General features: G+C 42.9%; 1 protein-coding gene across 1 annotated transcript; it reads left to right on the plus strand.

The window, feature by feature from the left end:
* Positions 1–1,651: 1,651 nt before the first annotated feature.
* On the plus strand, positions 1,652–16,130 carry ids (iduronate 2-sulfatase). Its single transcript, XM_062963861.1, has 9 exons — positions 1,652–1,888; positions 7,136–7,272; positions 8,405–8,582; positions 8,749–8,837; positions 10,367–10,567; positions 11,739–11,909; positions 12,105–12,231; positions 13,271–13,444; positions 15,481–16,130. Exons 1-9 carry the CDS (start codon positions 1,798–1,800, stop codon positions 15,942–15,944), a joined length of 1,632 nt encoding a protein of 543 aa, XP_062819931.1. The 5' UTR covers positions 1,652–1,797; the 3' UTR covers positions 15,945–16,130.
* The last annotated feature ends 392 nt before the right edge of the window (positions 16,131–16,522 follow it).

Consider the following 16,522-nt stretch of genomic DNA (forward strand, 5'->3'; position numbering starts at 1 on the left):
TGTTAGGGCTACCATAAGCCAGAAAAGGGTAAACTTTTGCATAGATGGCTTTGTCTCTGCATATATCATATTAGCCTTTTATATAGACCATGTAAACATTTTGCATGAACCAAAGTACAGTAGAGTCTCACTTATCCAGCATAAATTGGCCGGCAGAACATTGGATAAGCGGAAATGTTGGATAATAAGAAGGGATTAAGGAAACGCCTATTAAACATCAAATTACGTTATGATTTTACAAATTAAGCAACCAAAACATCATGTTTTACAACAAATTGACAGAAAAAGTAGTCCAAAACACTGTAACGTTATGTAGTAATTACTGTATTTATGAATTTAGCACCAAAACATCACAATGTATTGAAAACATTGGCTACAAAAACATTGGCTACTATCAAATTGACTACAAATAAAGATAGAATTGCGTAAAATGAACTTGCAGTAGCAACATTGTCGGAAATTAAATCCATAAACAGTTCAATCCTTGCTGCCTAGAGAAACAGTTTTGGATCGGGAGTTCTAAGGAGCGAAGAAAGCTCAGAGTAAACAAGTTTGGTCACTGGTATCACTTGTGCCAAAGTAGGTGTGGAAGGTGAGGAAGACCCTCAGCCATTGGTCAAGTTTAGATAAGCCAAGATATATATTCTTTGTTGGCTGCGACATGCTTTTGCGGCGGCTATTTGAATAATACAGACCTTTAGGGTGTTTACGGCTGTTTGCCTTCTCATAGCTACCGTGTTTCCCCGAAAATAAGACAGTGTCTTATATTAATTGTTGCTCCCAAAGATGCTCTAGGTCTTATTTTCAGGGGATGTCTTATTTTTCCATGAAGAAGAATTCACATTTATTATAAATTTTATTATAAAAAATTAACATTTATTATAGTTGTCATCATAAACTGTAGTTATACAGTAGTTGTCATCATAAACCGGCATAACCAGACAAACTGTGAATCCTATCAAGAATTTCGTTACTACCAATATTTCCATGTACAACATTTTATGGTATGTACATTTACCGATCCTGCATGCTCTGGTGTTCTGTTCGTTGGGCATGCTTCCAGACAAAAACTTTGCTAGGTCTTACTTTTGGGGGAGGCCTTATATTTAGCAATTCAGCAAAACCTCTACTAGGTCTTATTTTCCGGGAATGTCTTATTTTAGAGGAAACGGTATGGTGAAAATTTACTAGCACCAAAATATCACAGTATATAAAAAACATTGACTACAAAAATGGCTTGGATAATCCAGAAACTTGGATAAGCGAGGCTTGGATAAGTGAGACTCTACTGTAGTTGTTATCCTCCAGAAACTTTGTTTTTGTGGCTGCCACAAAGTAGGTTGAATTGGTCGAGAGCACAAATCTTTACATCAGGTTACAACTTGACTCTTGATCCTCTTCATCCAGATGGCGGAGTGGACCAAGTGGCTTGAAGGTTGGGCTGCTGACCTGAAGGCTGCCAGCTTCGAATCCCACCCGGGGAGAGCGCGGATGAGCTCCCTCTGTCAGCTCTAGCTCCACGCGGGGACAGGAGAGAAGCCTCCCACAGGGTGGGTCAAAACATCCGGGCAACGTCCCCTGGGTAACGTCCCTGCAGACGGCCAATTCTCTCACTCCAGAAGCGACTCGAGTTGCTCCTGACACGGAAAAACAAATCAGAGGCTGCAGCGGCCTCTGGTGGCCGGTGTCGGGCGGCGCTCCCACTCGCGGCCGTGGGAAGGGAAGCGAAGGGAAGCGAAGGGAAGCCCCGGGAGGCGGAGTCGGGGCGGCGGCGGCAGCGTCGGCGGTGGGGCGAGCATGGGTCCGGGCCCGGGCCTGGGCCGGGGTCTCCTCGCCGCCGCCGGGCTCCTGCTGGCTTTGCAGGCCTTGCAAGCCTCCCCTCCTCCAGGTGAGTCTCCCCGCGGGGCGGAGGGAGTTGCACTTCGCCGGGGCTCTCGCCACGCCACAACCCCCAGGCACCCGGACTCGGGCTCCCCCGCCCCGTCGCCCTGCCTTCATTCCGCACCCAGCCCTGCTTCGCCTTAGGAAACACTGGGATTTAGAGTTGGATTGATTTTGTTGTCGTGTTCGTATTTTCCTGTTACTGTTTATGCACTCCTATGGACCATGTATGTACTTAGTATGTTCATATTTTATATTTTAACTATATGTGAGCTGCCCCGAGTCCCATCATTCGGGGAGATGGAGGCGGGGTACAAAAATAAAGTTGTTATTATTATTATTATTATTATTATTATTATTATTATTATTATTATTATTATTATTATTATTGGCTTGCAAACCACCAAGAGATTTTGTGTTTTAGGGCCCTTCCAGACAGCCCAGAAGATCAAGGCAGGAAATCCCACAAGATTAGCTTTGAACTGGGTTCCCTGAGTCAGTTCACGCTGCCATTATATTATATTATAGCAGAATTATAGCAGAAGGGGCCTTGGCCTATTCCCAGTCCCTATGGGGTCCCTTTGGGCTCTTTTAAAGGCCTGGAGTGCATAACAACACACTTTAATAAAGTTTATTGTTCGAGGTGGGCAAAACGTCAGGAGAGAATCCTGCAACATGGTCATACAGCCCGGAAAACTCACAGCAACCCAACTTTAATAAACTTTACTTGTGACCTGCCCTATCTCCTCAGGGAGGTTTCCAGAACAGAAGTGGCAAACATTCAGTGCCATTATTAACAAACAAAATAACCAAACAGTAAAACAAAACAAAACAAACCAAACAGTAAATAAATAGCCTCAGTATAAACTTATACACTTAAATGACTAACCAAAGAATAATTAAAACAAATAAACCTCATCTCTACCTTATTATTATTAATATTACTATTATATGTGAAACTTTGTTACGGTCCATAGACCCACAGCTGTAGAATAAATAGCATAGAGGAATATCATCATCATCATCATTATTATTCTAGCCTAAAGGAAAGGCATGTATTCAATCCATCACCATCATCATCATTATTATTATACATGCCTTTCTTTTAGGCTAGAAATAATAATAATAATAATAATAATAATAATAATAATAATAATAATAAATTATAATAAAATTATAAAATTATATGTTGACCGGCTGTATCTGCCTAGAAGATCAGGGGTCAGAGGACTCTTACAAGTCAAACAAGCAGTCAAAGAAGAGGAACATGCCCTGGCAGAAGATGGAAAGCAAAGTGAAGAACCTGCTTTGATTGAAGTCAAAAATCAGAAACTCCTCAAAGCACAGCAGACAAAAAACCAGAACAAGAAAGCAACACTACAAACTAGAGCTGACAGCTGGCACAACAAAACATTGCATGGAAAGTTCCTTGACAAAATTGAAGGAAAAGCTGATAAGGAGAAGACCTGGCTCTGGCTCACGAATGGGATCCTGAAGAAGGAGACAGAAGGCCTGATCCTTGCAGCCCAGGAGCAAGACATCAGGACAAAGGCAATTAATAATAATAATAATAATAATAATAATAATAATAATAATAATAGAAGACCTGGCTCTGGCTCACGAATGGGACCCTGAAGAAGGAGACAGAAGGCCTGATCCTTGCAGCCCAGGAGCAAGACATCAGGACAAAGGCAATTAAGGTCAAGATCGAAAAATCAGCTGATGACCCAAAATGCAGACTGTGCAAGGAAACCGACGAAACCATTGATCATATCCTCAGCTGCTGTAAGAAAATTACACAGACAGACTACAAACAGAGGCACAACCATGTGGCCCAAATGATCCATTGGAACTTATGCCTCAAGTACCACCTCCCAGCAGCAAAGAACTGGTGGGATCACAAACCTGCAAAAGTATTGGAAAATGAGCACGCAAAGATACTGTGGGACTTCCGAATCCAGACTGACAAAGTTCTGGAATACAACACACCAGACATCACAGTTGTGGAAAAGAAAAAGGTTTGGATCATGGATGTTGCCATCCCAGGTGACAGTCGCATTGACGAAAAACAACAGGAAAAACTCAGCCGCTATCAGGACCTCAAGATTGAACTGCAAAGACTCTGGTAGAAACCAGTGCAGGTGGTCCCGGTGGTGATGGGCACATTGGGTGCCGTGCCAAAAGTTCTCAGCCGGCATTTGGAAACAATAGACATTGACAAAATTGTGATCTGCCAACTGCAAAAGGCCACCCTACTGGGATCTGCAGCATCATCCGAAAATACATCACACAGTCCTAGACACTTGGGAAGTGTTCGACTTGTGATTTTGTGATACGAAATCCAGCATGTCTATCTTGCTTGCTGTGTCATAATAAAATAAAATAAAATAATAAAAATTATAATTATTATTTTATTTTTATACCCCGAAGGGACTCAGGGCGACTCAAATTGTCAGACGATAAAAGCACATCACAATAAAATGCAATTATACACATTAAACATAGTAAAAATAGCAATTATGTCAAAGTTTGTAAACATAATGTAAAAACCTGACTTTGGCCACCTTGCCTGTCATTGTTGTGAGTGCAAGTCTTTCGTGGATTCATACACTATTGATTGATTGGTGCCCTTAATGCACAGATATCACCTCCCCGCCCTTTTTTCCTCGCTGATGAATCTCCGCGATGCCCTCCTTTCCTTCGGTTTTAATCCCACGATAATCCTGTCAAATAGATTAGGCTGAGAAAGAGCCAGCGAGCCGTAGTCCGGAAGGGAGATTTCAGTCTTGACGCCCTTCTTCAAAGCATAGAGAAACCAGCAGTGCGTCCACACTGTGGAATTCATGCAGTTTGGCACCACTTGAACGGCCCCGGCTACGGGATCCTGGGCGTTGTAGTATTTCCTGGAACAGCCCTCTCTCAGGGCACTCTAGGTCCGAATCCTTTCATCTGCATAAAATGCAATCAAACAATAACAACAACAACAACAACAACAACAACAACAATAATAATAATCAAACAAGATGGTTATAATGTATTTATTTGCTAGCTGTACCCGGCCACGTGTTGCTGTGGTGTAGTCAATGGGAAAGAAAGGATTGAGAAAGAGCAGGTTTCAGATATATGTGATTTCACAATGCTTGTGGGTAGGCAATATTTGTGGTGGTTCCATTGTCTGCAGATATAGAGAATGTCTGGTTTGGCGACTCTGGAAAACACAACATATTATGGTCAATGTGAGAAGCAATCCGTGTCTTGATGTAAACTGCAGAATTCTAAAGATTGCCCCTGAGTGTAAATATAGATGGATGGATGGATGGATGGATATAGATCTCTTTCTTTCTCTGCCCTCCCCTTGGGCAGAATGACGGGGGCGTGGCTTCGTCATTGGCCACGCCTTGTGTTATCCCAGGGAGGGACCCCAATGCCTCCGCCCAGTTCCGGTTGTAACCCTATTCCCGGATTCATCCTCCACAAGATTGTCTTAATTGGATTTAGTTTCAATTCGTTTACCCTCATCTAGCCCACCACTGCCTCCAGGCATTGGTTCAGGCTCAGCACGGCTTCCTTGGCGTTTTCAGGTGGAAAGGAGTAGGAGAGTTTGGTGTCGTCTGCGTTCAGGTGATACCGAACTCCAAAACTCTGGACAATCTCTCCCAGTGGTTTCATAGAGATTTTAAATAACATCGGGGATAGAGATGAGCCCTGTGGGACCCCGCAGTCTAATTGTCATGGGATCAAGCAGGACTCCCCAGGACGACCTTCTGGCTGAGAGAAAGGACTGGGACCACTGCAAAACTGCCTCACTCCAGAAGGATACTGTAACGGAATAGGCCTACCTTGCTGGGTTGGTGTGTAAAGTCAGTTCTAGGCCTTGGTAGGAAAGGCAGCCAGGCAAGGGGAGGCGAGATCAGGCAGCTCCATATATGGTGGTGGAGTCTGATTGGTTGATGGAGTTGGAGGGAGTTGCCTATCAACGGGAGGTAGGCGGAGCCAGAGAGAAAGAGTTAGTCAATCAAAGAGTGAGCTCAGTCAGGGATTGGAGTATAAAGAGAAAGGAAGGAAAAGTGTTGGGAGCTGGTACAGTAGAGTCTCACTTATCCAACACTCGCTTATCCAACGTTCTGGATTATCCAATGCATTTTTGTAGTCAATGTTTTCAATATATCGTGATATTTTGGTGCTAAATTCATAAATACAGTAATTACTACATAGCATTACTGCGTATTGAACTACTTTTTCTGCCAAATTTGTTGTATAACATGATATTTTGGTGCTTAATTTGTAAAATCACAACCTAATTTGATGTTTAATAGGCTTTTCCTTAATGCCTCCTTATTATCCAACGTATTCGCTTATCCAACATTCTGCCGGTCCATTTAGCTTGGATAAGTGAGACTCTACTGTAGTTAAGAGTCTTTGTGAGGAAGAGTGAAATTAACCTTCAGGGAGAAGTGCTGGATACTGTAGTGAGCCTCTAAGGATTAGAGTGCTTCATATAAGAGGGATGTTTGAGAGGTTTTAAAAAGCCTGTTTTGTTCTCTTATGAGGGAACTGTTTTCTGAAGAAGTTAATTTTATTTTAAGTAAACCAATACGCAACCTTTTTGTTCAAGTTTGAATAAACATCCCAATTTCTTTTTCTACTTCACCTCAAGTTTTCGTGTTTCTTTCCGTTCATCATAATAAGGAGGTGGCCTGTCTGCTTATTAACCATGGCTCTATAAGTCAGAGTTTCCTTCCATTTTTGGGTGGCTGTGCATACTGGCTCTGGTGAGTGGTGGCACATATATGTTATAATTGGTGCATATAATAGAATTGGTGGCAGCAACGGCCTCGCCTGCTAGAGATACCATAATCGATGGAATCAAAAGCCGCTGAGAGGTCCAGGAGAACCAGGTCGGTCACCCTCCCCTGACCTATCTCTCCGCGTAGATCATCCACCAAGGCGACCAAAGCCGTCTCTGAACCCCGACTGAAATGTTCTCTAATTAAGTGCTGGGTGTTAGGTCTGGACCGTGCAGAGTGTTTCTGCAGCTCTTTTCTAGCAGTGCTCCAAGATCGCTTGAGCAAGTTTGAGGGTGTTAATCCTTTAAAGTGGTATTATTCTGCAAGGGCCGTTGATCTGCCACCGCCGCTGGCATCCGTAATAGGGTTAAGAGGAGTTAAAATTAGCACCAGAGAAGTGCCGCTGTGCTCGTTGTTCCACATTCAGCATTGACTCACAAGCATTTCCTTCCCCTTTGGCTCCGCAGATGGCATGAGTGTCCTCCTTATCATTGCTGACGACCTGCGCCCGGCCTTGGGGTCTTATGGGGACAAACTGGTCAAATCCCCCAACATCGACCAGCTGGCCTCCCACAGCGTCGTCTTCCAGAACGCCTTCGCCCAAGTAAGCAGCGCCGCCTTACCTTGCGCGGTTGCATGCTCATCGAGACTCTTTCTACGTTGCATGAATGCGGTTTGGACCTGTGGATACCAAAATCTGTGGATGCTCGAGTACAAGGGTTGAATGAAAAGTAATGCCTCCACCTTCGTAACTCCTCAACAGATGGCAGTCCTGGTCTGCGGCAAGTACTGGCTTGTTCAGTAGACTCTCCTCTACAGTTAGTTCCATTTGGAGGGAAGCCTGAGCATTGAACAGTTGTGTGGTTAAAGTGCAAAGTGTCTGCGCAGGGTTCCATACTTTGCACTTTAACAACACAACCGTTCAATGCTAAGGCTTCCCTGTCTGTGCATGGTTCCATACTTTGCACTTTAACAACACAACTGTTCAATGCTAAGGCTTCCCACCAAATAGAACTAACGGTAGAGGAGAGTCTATTGAACAAGCCAGGACCTGCCGCAGACCAGGACTGCCATCTGTTGAGGAGTTACGAAGGTGGAGGCATTACTTTTCATTCAACCCTCGTATATATTATATTAAATATATTATTATATATAATTATATTTTTATAATTTTTTAATAATTTTTATAATGTATTTTAATGATGTATTTTTATAGTTTTAATTGATTATATGTACTGTTTTTTGTTTTATTATTATGTTCTTGGCATTAAACGTTGCCAACTGTGTAAGCCGCCCTGAGTCCCCCCGGGTGAGAAGGGCGGGGTATAAATTCTGGAAATAAATAAATAAATAAATAAATAAATAATAAACACAACAATAATATAATAATATCATATAACGTGCTACAGGATGCTGTTCCTCCCATAAGAACAAAGTTTTTGCAGTTTAATAAACTTTTCCCATGTTTTGATGAGAGAAACAATTCGGAAATGACACTTAGAACCCAGGAACAAAAACCATAGTGTTACCTAGTGTAATGATCCTTCCCAGAGTCTCTAGCCAGTTGTGGGTTTTCTGAGTATTGTAGCCCCAATAGTTTGAAATTCTAGACTCTCAGGCAGTGTTTCCTATGTGTTAACTGGAGATGCTGTGGATGGGATCTCCGATGCCGAGCCCGTGTTGTCCCCTTGAGCTCTCTCTGCCTTTCTCTTCTTTTCTCCTGGCTTGCCTTCCAGCAAGCGGTCTGTGCCCCGAGCAGGGTGTCTTTCCTCACCGGACGAAGGCCGGACACCACCAGGCTCTACGACTTCAATTCCTACTGGAGGACACATGCAGGGAACTACTCCACGTTGCCACAATACTTCCAGGAGAACGGCTACATCACCCTGTCCGTCGGGAAAGTGTTCCACCCAGGTAAGCGCCGACCCTGTAGAACATCTTGGGACTGAATGTCTGCTTTTGGATCCCCCGACGAATAATACCTATTGTTGGGTGGCCCTGAGTAGGACATTGAAGCCTGGTCTCCAGAGTCGTAGACCAACTCTCAAACCACAATAATATTGCCTCTTCTCTTGCCCAGGGATTTCCTCGAACCATAGTGATGACTACCCCTACAGTTGGACCATTCCAGCTTTCCATCCTTCTTCTGAAAAATATGAAAACATAAAGGTAAACGGGCATTCTGGTTGGGCCTGGATGGGTATCCCCAACCCTAATAATAATAATAATAATAATAATAATAATAATAATAATAATAATAATAATAATAATAATAATAGACATTGACAAAATTACGATCTGCCAACTGCAAAAGGCCACCCTGCTGGGATCTGCACGCATCATTCGAAAATACATCACACAGTCCTAGACACTTGGGAAGTGTTCGACTTGTGATTTTGTGATATGAAATCCAACATATCTATCTTGTTTGCTGTGTCATAATAAAACAATAATAATAATAATAATAATAATTCCTTATTTATACCCCGCTTTTCTTGCACGAAAGGACCCAAAGCGGCTTCTAACACATTAGAATAAAGTCAAATAAAATACAATACAAAACCAGCAAAGACTCAAATAGAAAACACAATAAGCAATCCATAAAACATAAACATAAATAAGCATTTAAAACCAGTATACATTATTGTGCTATCTTGTGATATCGTATTGCATGCTGTCTTGGATTCTGAATTCCAGCATCATATACTATATAATCCCCTGTCATATACAGTAGCGTCTCACTTATCCAACATAAACGGGCCGGCAGAATGTTGGATAAGTAAATATGTTGGATAATAAAGAGGGATTAAGGAAAAGCCTATTAAACATCAAATTAGGTTATGATTTTACAAATTAAGCACCAAAACATCATGTTATACAACAAATTTGACAGAAAAAGTAGTACAATAAACAGTAAAGCTATGTAGTAATTACTGTATTTACGAATTTAGCACCAAAATATCACAATGTATTGAAAACATTGACTACAAAAATGCGTTGGATAATCCAGAACATTGGATAAGTGAGACTCTACTGTCATAATAATATATAGTGCATCTATTGTAGTATAATAATATAATACAATACAATAATATATCATATATATAATCTATATATATAAAAGGGTGATGGCATCACGACGACCCACAAAACAACAAAACTACAGGTCCCCCAACCTCGAAATTTGACGACACATCCCATCATCCACGGCTCTAGGTTGATACAACAAAAAGAAAAGAAAAATAAAGTCCTAATTAGAGAGAGAGGAATAATTGCTTTCATCCAATTGCTGCCAGTTAGAAGGCTAAGCTCCTCCAACTTGGATCTCCTAGCAACCCAATAAAAAATAATAAAAAACACTAAAAAATTATTAAAAACACTAAAAAATTAATACAATAAAATACCATAATAACAGAAAATAACTAAAAATTATACAAGAAAATAATAAAATATAATAAATAAAAAGATAACTTACAATAAAATTAATTAAAAAATAGAAATAAAAATTACACAACAATTTTTAACCAATACCACCACCACTTTGCCACAGCAACGCGTGGCCGGGCACAGCTAGTACTACTATAATACTGCAATATAATACAATATAATATATAATCCTGATATTATGCTATGCTAACAATATAACATTATATTGGTGGAAACACCTCACCCGCCTGTCCTTTTCCTTCCCTTCCCAGGTTTGCAAAGGGGAGGATGGGAGCCTCCACGCCAACCTCATTTGCCCGGTGGACGTGTCGGAGATGCCCGAGGAGACCTTGCCGGACATCCAGAGCACCGAAGAAGCCCTCCGTCTCTTGGACATTGTGAAAGAACACGGCAGGAAATTCTTCCTCGCCGTCGGATACCACAAACCACATATCCCATTCAGATATCCCAAGGTGCGGTGGTGGTGTAGTCTGGTCAGATTCCGAGTGTTCAGAGGATGAGGACGGGAATGCTGCCGGGACAGATTCAGAGGGCCCAGCGGAGGATAGAAGTGGCCCAAAGAGAGTTGTTTTGGAATCTCCTGGTAGATTCCACGAGACTGGAAAAACAATATCGGTCTCATGAGAACCTGCCAGCAGTGTAGGCTGAGAAAAATGTGGGAGACGAATTTATCTTTTTATATTGTGATTCGTATTATGTTGTTGTTTATTTTGTTCTTATGTTGTTTGGGCCTCTGCCCCTTGTGAGCCGGGCTGTGGCGCAGGCTGTTGAGCAGCTGCAATAAATCTCTCTGACCATGAGGTCATGAGTTCGAAGTCAGCCCGTGGCGGGGTGAGCACCCGTCAATTAAAAATAAAAAATAGCCCCTGCTCGTTGCTGACCTAGTAACCCGAAAGATAGTTGCATCTATCAAGTAGGAAATAAGGTACCACTTATAAAGTGGGGAGGCAAGTTTAACTAATTTACGACCTGGAATGAGGAAGTGCCATCAGAGTGGATGATGAAGTAGCTGCTCCCCCCTGTGGCTAGAATCGAACATTCCCCAGGAGAAGGTTAAATTGCCTCTGCGTCTGTCTGTCTGTTGTCTCTGTCTCGATGTGTTTATGGCATTGAATATTTGCCCTATATGTATATAATGTGATCTGCCCTGAGTCCCCTTCGGGGTGAGAAAGAAGGGCGGAATATAAATACTGTAAATAAATAAATAAATAAATAAATATGTGAGCCACCCCAAGTCCCCGTGGGGAGATGGTGGCGGTGTATAAATAAAGTATTATTATTATTATTATTTGCCTAGGTCAAGGTACTTGGAACTGTCAGAGTAATTTTGCAGCGCAGCAGCAGTTAGATGGGATGTTTTTGGGATGTTTTTGGTATTCTTCCTTCTCAATCCTCTTTCTAAGTATATAGTTACCCAATGGGTTGCATTAAGGTTTTTTTTTCTTTCTTTTCCTCCAAACTGGTGTGGGAATGACATGGCTCTCTGGGTATTGGTCCCCATGTTCTATACTATAGATAACCAATAGACATTGGCTGTTATGTTAACATTGGTTTGCTCAAAGTCTGCTGGACTGGTCCTGAAAGTGGCCGCGGCGAGCCTGGATTCCTCTTTCTCTCCCCAAGGAATTTCTCAAGCTGTACCCCTTGGAAAACGTCACGCTGGCCCCGGATCCCGACGTCCCCAAAGAGCTCCCTTCTGTGGCTTACAACCCCTGGGCGGACATCCGGCACCGGGAAGACGTTGCAGCCCTGAACATCAGCTTCCCTTACGGGCCGATCCCGGAAGACTTCCAGGTAGGAGCCGGGAAGCCCCTTGGCCCTCGGAGGCGGGTGGAGGACCTTCTAGACACATTTGAAAGGAAGGCTATGGAAATGATACCCACTCTTGGTATGATTTGGGAGGTAGCTTGCAAACACAACTTCCACCAAGATTGTTGGAGTAGACTTCTCAGCAATTTGCAACCGGCTGATTTTGCTTGTATTCCGTAGCGGCAGATTCGCCAGAGTTACTTTGCCTCTGTCTCTTACTTGGACATGTTGGTTGGGAAGCTTTTGAATGGCTTGGACGATGAAGGGCTCTCTCATAATACCATTGTCGTGTTTACGGCTGACCACGGTAAGTCCTTGATGCCCACCCCCTCCCAGCCAGGAAACTCTGTGCTCTTCTTGTGAAATCCCACCCGTCACCTGAATTCTTTGGGTGCCTCTACACTTTAGAATTAATGCAGTGAGATATCATTTTAACTGGCACAAGGCTTTGGAATTGTGGGAGAGGTACTGTATATACTCGAGTATAAGCCTAGTTTTTCAGCCCTTTTTAGGGCACAAAAAGCTCCTCTCGGCTTATACTCGAGTGAGGATCTTGGCTGGCTTCTATTCAGGTCGGCTTATACTTGAGTATAGAGGAATTCAGAGTTGGGCAGTCTTATCTTATTAAAGTCTTATTATTATCTTAAATTACAGTTTTATATAAATATTCAAAATATTTAGCCTACTGATGCCTCAAGTAATGCAATTTTTACTATCTATTTTTATTTTTGAATTTGACCCGTAGCTGCTGCATTTCCCACCCTCGTCTTATACTCAGGTCAATAAGTTTTCCCAGTTTTTGTGGTAAAATTAGGTGCCTCGGCTTTTATTCAGGTCGGCTTATACTCGAGTATATACGGTAAGTGGTTTGTTTTCAGCCTTTCAGAGGAAACAACATTGCCAAAGGAGATCAGTCTCCTGTTAATGATTCCAAGTCCTTGGTTCTTGTATTGTCAGGGTTCCTTTTTCATGTTCCTGTTCATGCCTATGTATCTTTGGAGAAGTTACCTTGGAGCAGCTCTTGAATTCATGTTGGATTAATGTTATTTTTTTGGATTACTTGGTTTTGTGTTCTAACCTGGCATTTTTGGATTATTGTTACTGAACTCTGGCTTCTTTTGAGAAGTGCGTTTTATATCTTTATTGACTCTTGTATTTTGCCTTTTAATATCCATTCTTTTATTGGAATATTGGATTCCGACGTGGTGCTGGGAGAAAAGGTTGTTCCCGTGCTAGAGTGCAACACAACCTAGTTGGTACTTGCAAAGAAAAACAAACAAACTGTTGGAGATGAGAAGTGACATGGAGGTGAGTCTGTTCCTTCATCGGCTTTTGATCTCGTCCAGGTTGGTCCTTGGGGGAGCACGGCGAATGGGCCAAGTACAGCAATTACGACATCGCCACCCGCGTTCCGCTGATGTTCTACGTGCCCGGAGTGACGGCTCCCACCCCCCGCCCGGGAGAAGAAGTCTTCCCTTTCATCGACCCGTTCGCTCAGGTTTCAAGTCCCGCGCCCCAAGGTGAGCTGGTTGGATTGACAAAGGCATCTCCCAGGTGCTGGGAGTCGTAGGCCAAAACACCTGGGGAGAGACCCACAGGTTGAGAGACACTGGATTAGAAGATTCCACCTCACTTTCTGTCCCTGTGAAAATTGGATTTTGGAGAATTTGGCTTGTTGTGGAAACAAGGATTGAAGCTACAGCTTCACTTCACTTCACTTTATTTCTTAATTAGTCGCTCTCCACCCAAGTGCTCCGAGCGACTTACAATTTAAAATATCATTCCACAATATAAAAACATTCAGCATAAAAACATTCAACCTAAAAACATTCAACAGTGACTATTTGGCAAATTAGATCTGATTTACTTAAATGCACAGCCAAACAGCCAAGTCTTGAGCGCTTTTACAAATGGTCGCAACTTTGATATTGTTGTAACATATGGAGGCAATGAGTTCCACAGAATTGGAGCATCGGTCGAAAAGGTTCTACGCCTTGTAGCTTCCAGGCGTATCTCCCTAGGGCCCGGTACGTATAGGAGATTTTCCTGGGAGGATCGAGGTGACCACGGATGGAAGAAAGGAATGAGGCGGTCCCTAAGATATAATGGTTCTTGGCCATTTCGAGCTCTAAATGTCAGGATCAGTATCTTGTAAGAGATCCGATGTTCAATTGGTAGCCAATGCAGTCGTTTCAGAATCGGTGTAATATGGGATCTTATAGATGATCCCGCTAGCAGCCTGGCCGCCGCATTTTGGACCATCAGTGGAGACTAGGCTTGTGCACGGATCTGCTTTAGCCATTTTCCTTCGGCTAATCCGGCTTCTTTGCCTCTGTCGGATAGCTGTCACGGCAAGGGCCCAGCTGGCACCTTTTCCTGTCCGTGACAGGACCACATGGCAGCCGATCACGGCTCCTCCTCCCCGATTCGGTATCTATCAGACGGTGCACAAACCTTAATTCCGTGGCTGAAACCCAGTCTCCCTTGAAGGGAGAAAAGGAAAGGGTCCCAGGAACGGAAAGGGGAGTCTCATAAGTTCTAACAAGTGTCCACTAAATGGAATAATAAGTGTATTAAATATTAAACATTGTATTATACACAATAAACAAATATAAAATTCAGATAAATGGTTACAAAAGCCAATCAAACTGTTGCATTCACAGTATGATGAATGGTAATCAACTCGCAGTAGAATAAAACCTGAATGCAGAGTATCTTTGATTTGAAACGGAATGCTTTGTTCCACGGTATCTATGAAAGGCTGTATGGTTTATTGAGCACATGCTTGAATTGTTTGAACTAAATAACAAAAACCCTACCACTAGACGAAGACTAAGTAGTCAAAACCGGTTGTGGATCAGGGGTCTACTCTTCTTTGAAGAAGAAACAAAAATATAACCAAGAAAGTTGATTACCATTCATCATACTGTGAATGCAGCAGTTTGATTGGCTTTTGTAACCATTTATCTGAAATTTATATTAGTTTATTGTGTATAATACAATGTTTAATGATATTTAATACATTGTTGTTATTCCATTTAGTGGACACTTGTTAGTTCAAGAACTTGGGAACCCATTTTTTCTTATAGAGTCTCGTAAGTTCCCCATTCCTGCCAATGAGATGGATCTAGCCATATTTTTGGCTGTGATCCAAAACAGCCATCCAGCTACTGACCGGTTTTCGGGAAGAGTGCGGAAATGGATATGGGGGTCAATCAGTATCTATCAGTATCTATCAGTATCAGTATTCCTTTCTTGCACGCTGCTGGAGGTTTTTATGGTGTTGTAAATTAGTTAAATTAGCCTCCCCGCATAAAGCGGTACCTGAATTTCCTACTCGACAGATGCAACTGTCTTTCGGCTGCATAGGAGGTCACCAGCGAGCTAGACTATTAATGGTCGGGAGCTGACTCAGACCCGGGCTGGCTCAAACTCAGTAGTGATTTATTGCAGCCGGCTACTAACCAGCCACGCCACAGCCTGGCCCTTGTTTGGGGTCACTCAGCTCAGGGCCGGCCTGTTTATTTCTATCCCGCCTCTCTTTTGCTCCACGCAGGGCGGCCCGGGGAGACGGTGGAGCTGGTGTCCCTCTTTGCCACGCTGGTGGAGCTCGCAGGGCTGCCGGTGCCTCCGCCGTGCCCGCAGCCGTCCTTCCGGGTCCCCTTGTGCGTGGAGGGCCAGAGCGTGGCCCGCTACTTCCCCCCCGGCCGCGCGGGAGGAGCGGACCCCCCGATCGCCCTCAGCCAGTACCCGCGCCCCGGAGACACCCCGGGATGGAACTCGGATCTGCCGGCGCTGCAGGACATCCGCGTGATGGGCTACTCCATCCGCACCGCGGATTACCGCTGCACGGTGTGGTTTGGCTTCGACCCCAACAACTTCACGGTGCACCTGCAGGACGTCCACGGCGGGGAGCTTTATTTCACCGAGAGCGACCCCAACCAAGACCACAACATGTTCAACAACAACACACTCAGCGGGCCCCTGGTCAGAAAGCTTTGCAAGATCCTGGAGCGTTGAACTGGGAAGGGGATTTAGGGCCACGTTAGTTCTCTAAACACAGAGCTTTGTGTTATACACAAAGAGGGCTCATCAGGGATAGTTCACTTTCTGCTACATAGTGTACAATACGATGTGTTACTAATTTTTCTTAAAAAAATGAATTAGTATTCATTAGGTCGTTGGTCAATAAACCAATTTATTCTCTTTTTTTGTCCTGGTTGGATCCTCATTTCTAATCTTATCACCCAGCCTGCGCTTAAAAACCCTTTTTTTTAGGTTTGAGCCTAATAATAATAATAATAATAATAATAATAATAATAATAAGTCGTCAATACAGTAATTACTACATAGCATTAATGTGTAATGAACTACTTTTTCTGTCAAATTTGTTGTATAACATGATGTTTTGGTGCTTAATTTGTAAAATCATAACCTATTTTGATGTTTAATAGGCTTTTTCTTAATCTCTCCTTATTATCCAGTATATTTGCTTATCCAATGTTCTGCTGGCCCATTTATGTTGGATATGTGAGATTCTACTGTAATACCAATAGTAATAGAGAAAAATAATAAAAGTATTGTATATTCTCGAGTAT

The sequence above is a fragment of the Anolis carolinensis genome, unplaced genomic scaffold, assembly GCF_035594765.1.
Source record: "Anolis carolinensis isolate JA03-04 unplaced genomic scaffold, rAnoCar3.1.pri scaffold_12, whole genome shotgun sequence".
NCBI lineage: Eukaryota > Metazoa > Chordata > Lepidosauria > Squamata > Dactyloidae > Anolis > Anolis carolinensis.

What these genes read in the sequence shown, in the direction of transcription:
- ids (XM_062963861.1), top strand. Translation starts at nt 1,798, where the DNA reads ATGGGTCCGGGCCCGGGCCTGGGCCGGGGTCTCCTCGCCGCCGCCGGG. An exon ending in TCCAGAACGCCTTCGCCCAA is followed by an intron (nt 7,273 to 8,404) that starts GTAAGCAGCGCC and finishes CTTGCCTTCCAG; the next exon opens with CAAGCGGTCTGTGCCCCGAG. An exon ending in AAAAATATGAAAACATAAAG is followed by an intron (nt 8,838 to 10,366) that starts GTAAACGGGCAT and finishes TTCCCTTCCCAG; the next exon opens with GTTTGCAAAGGGGAGGATGG.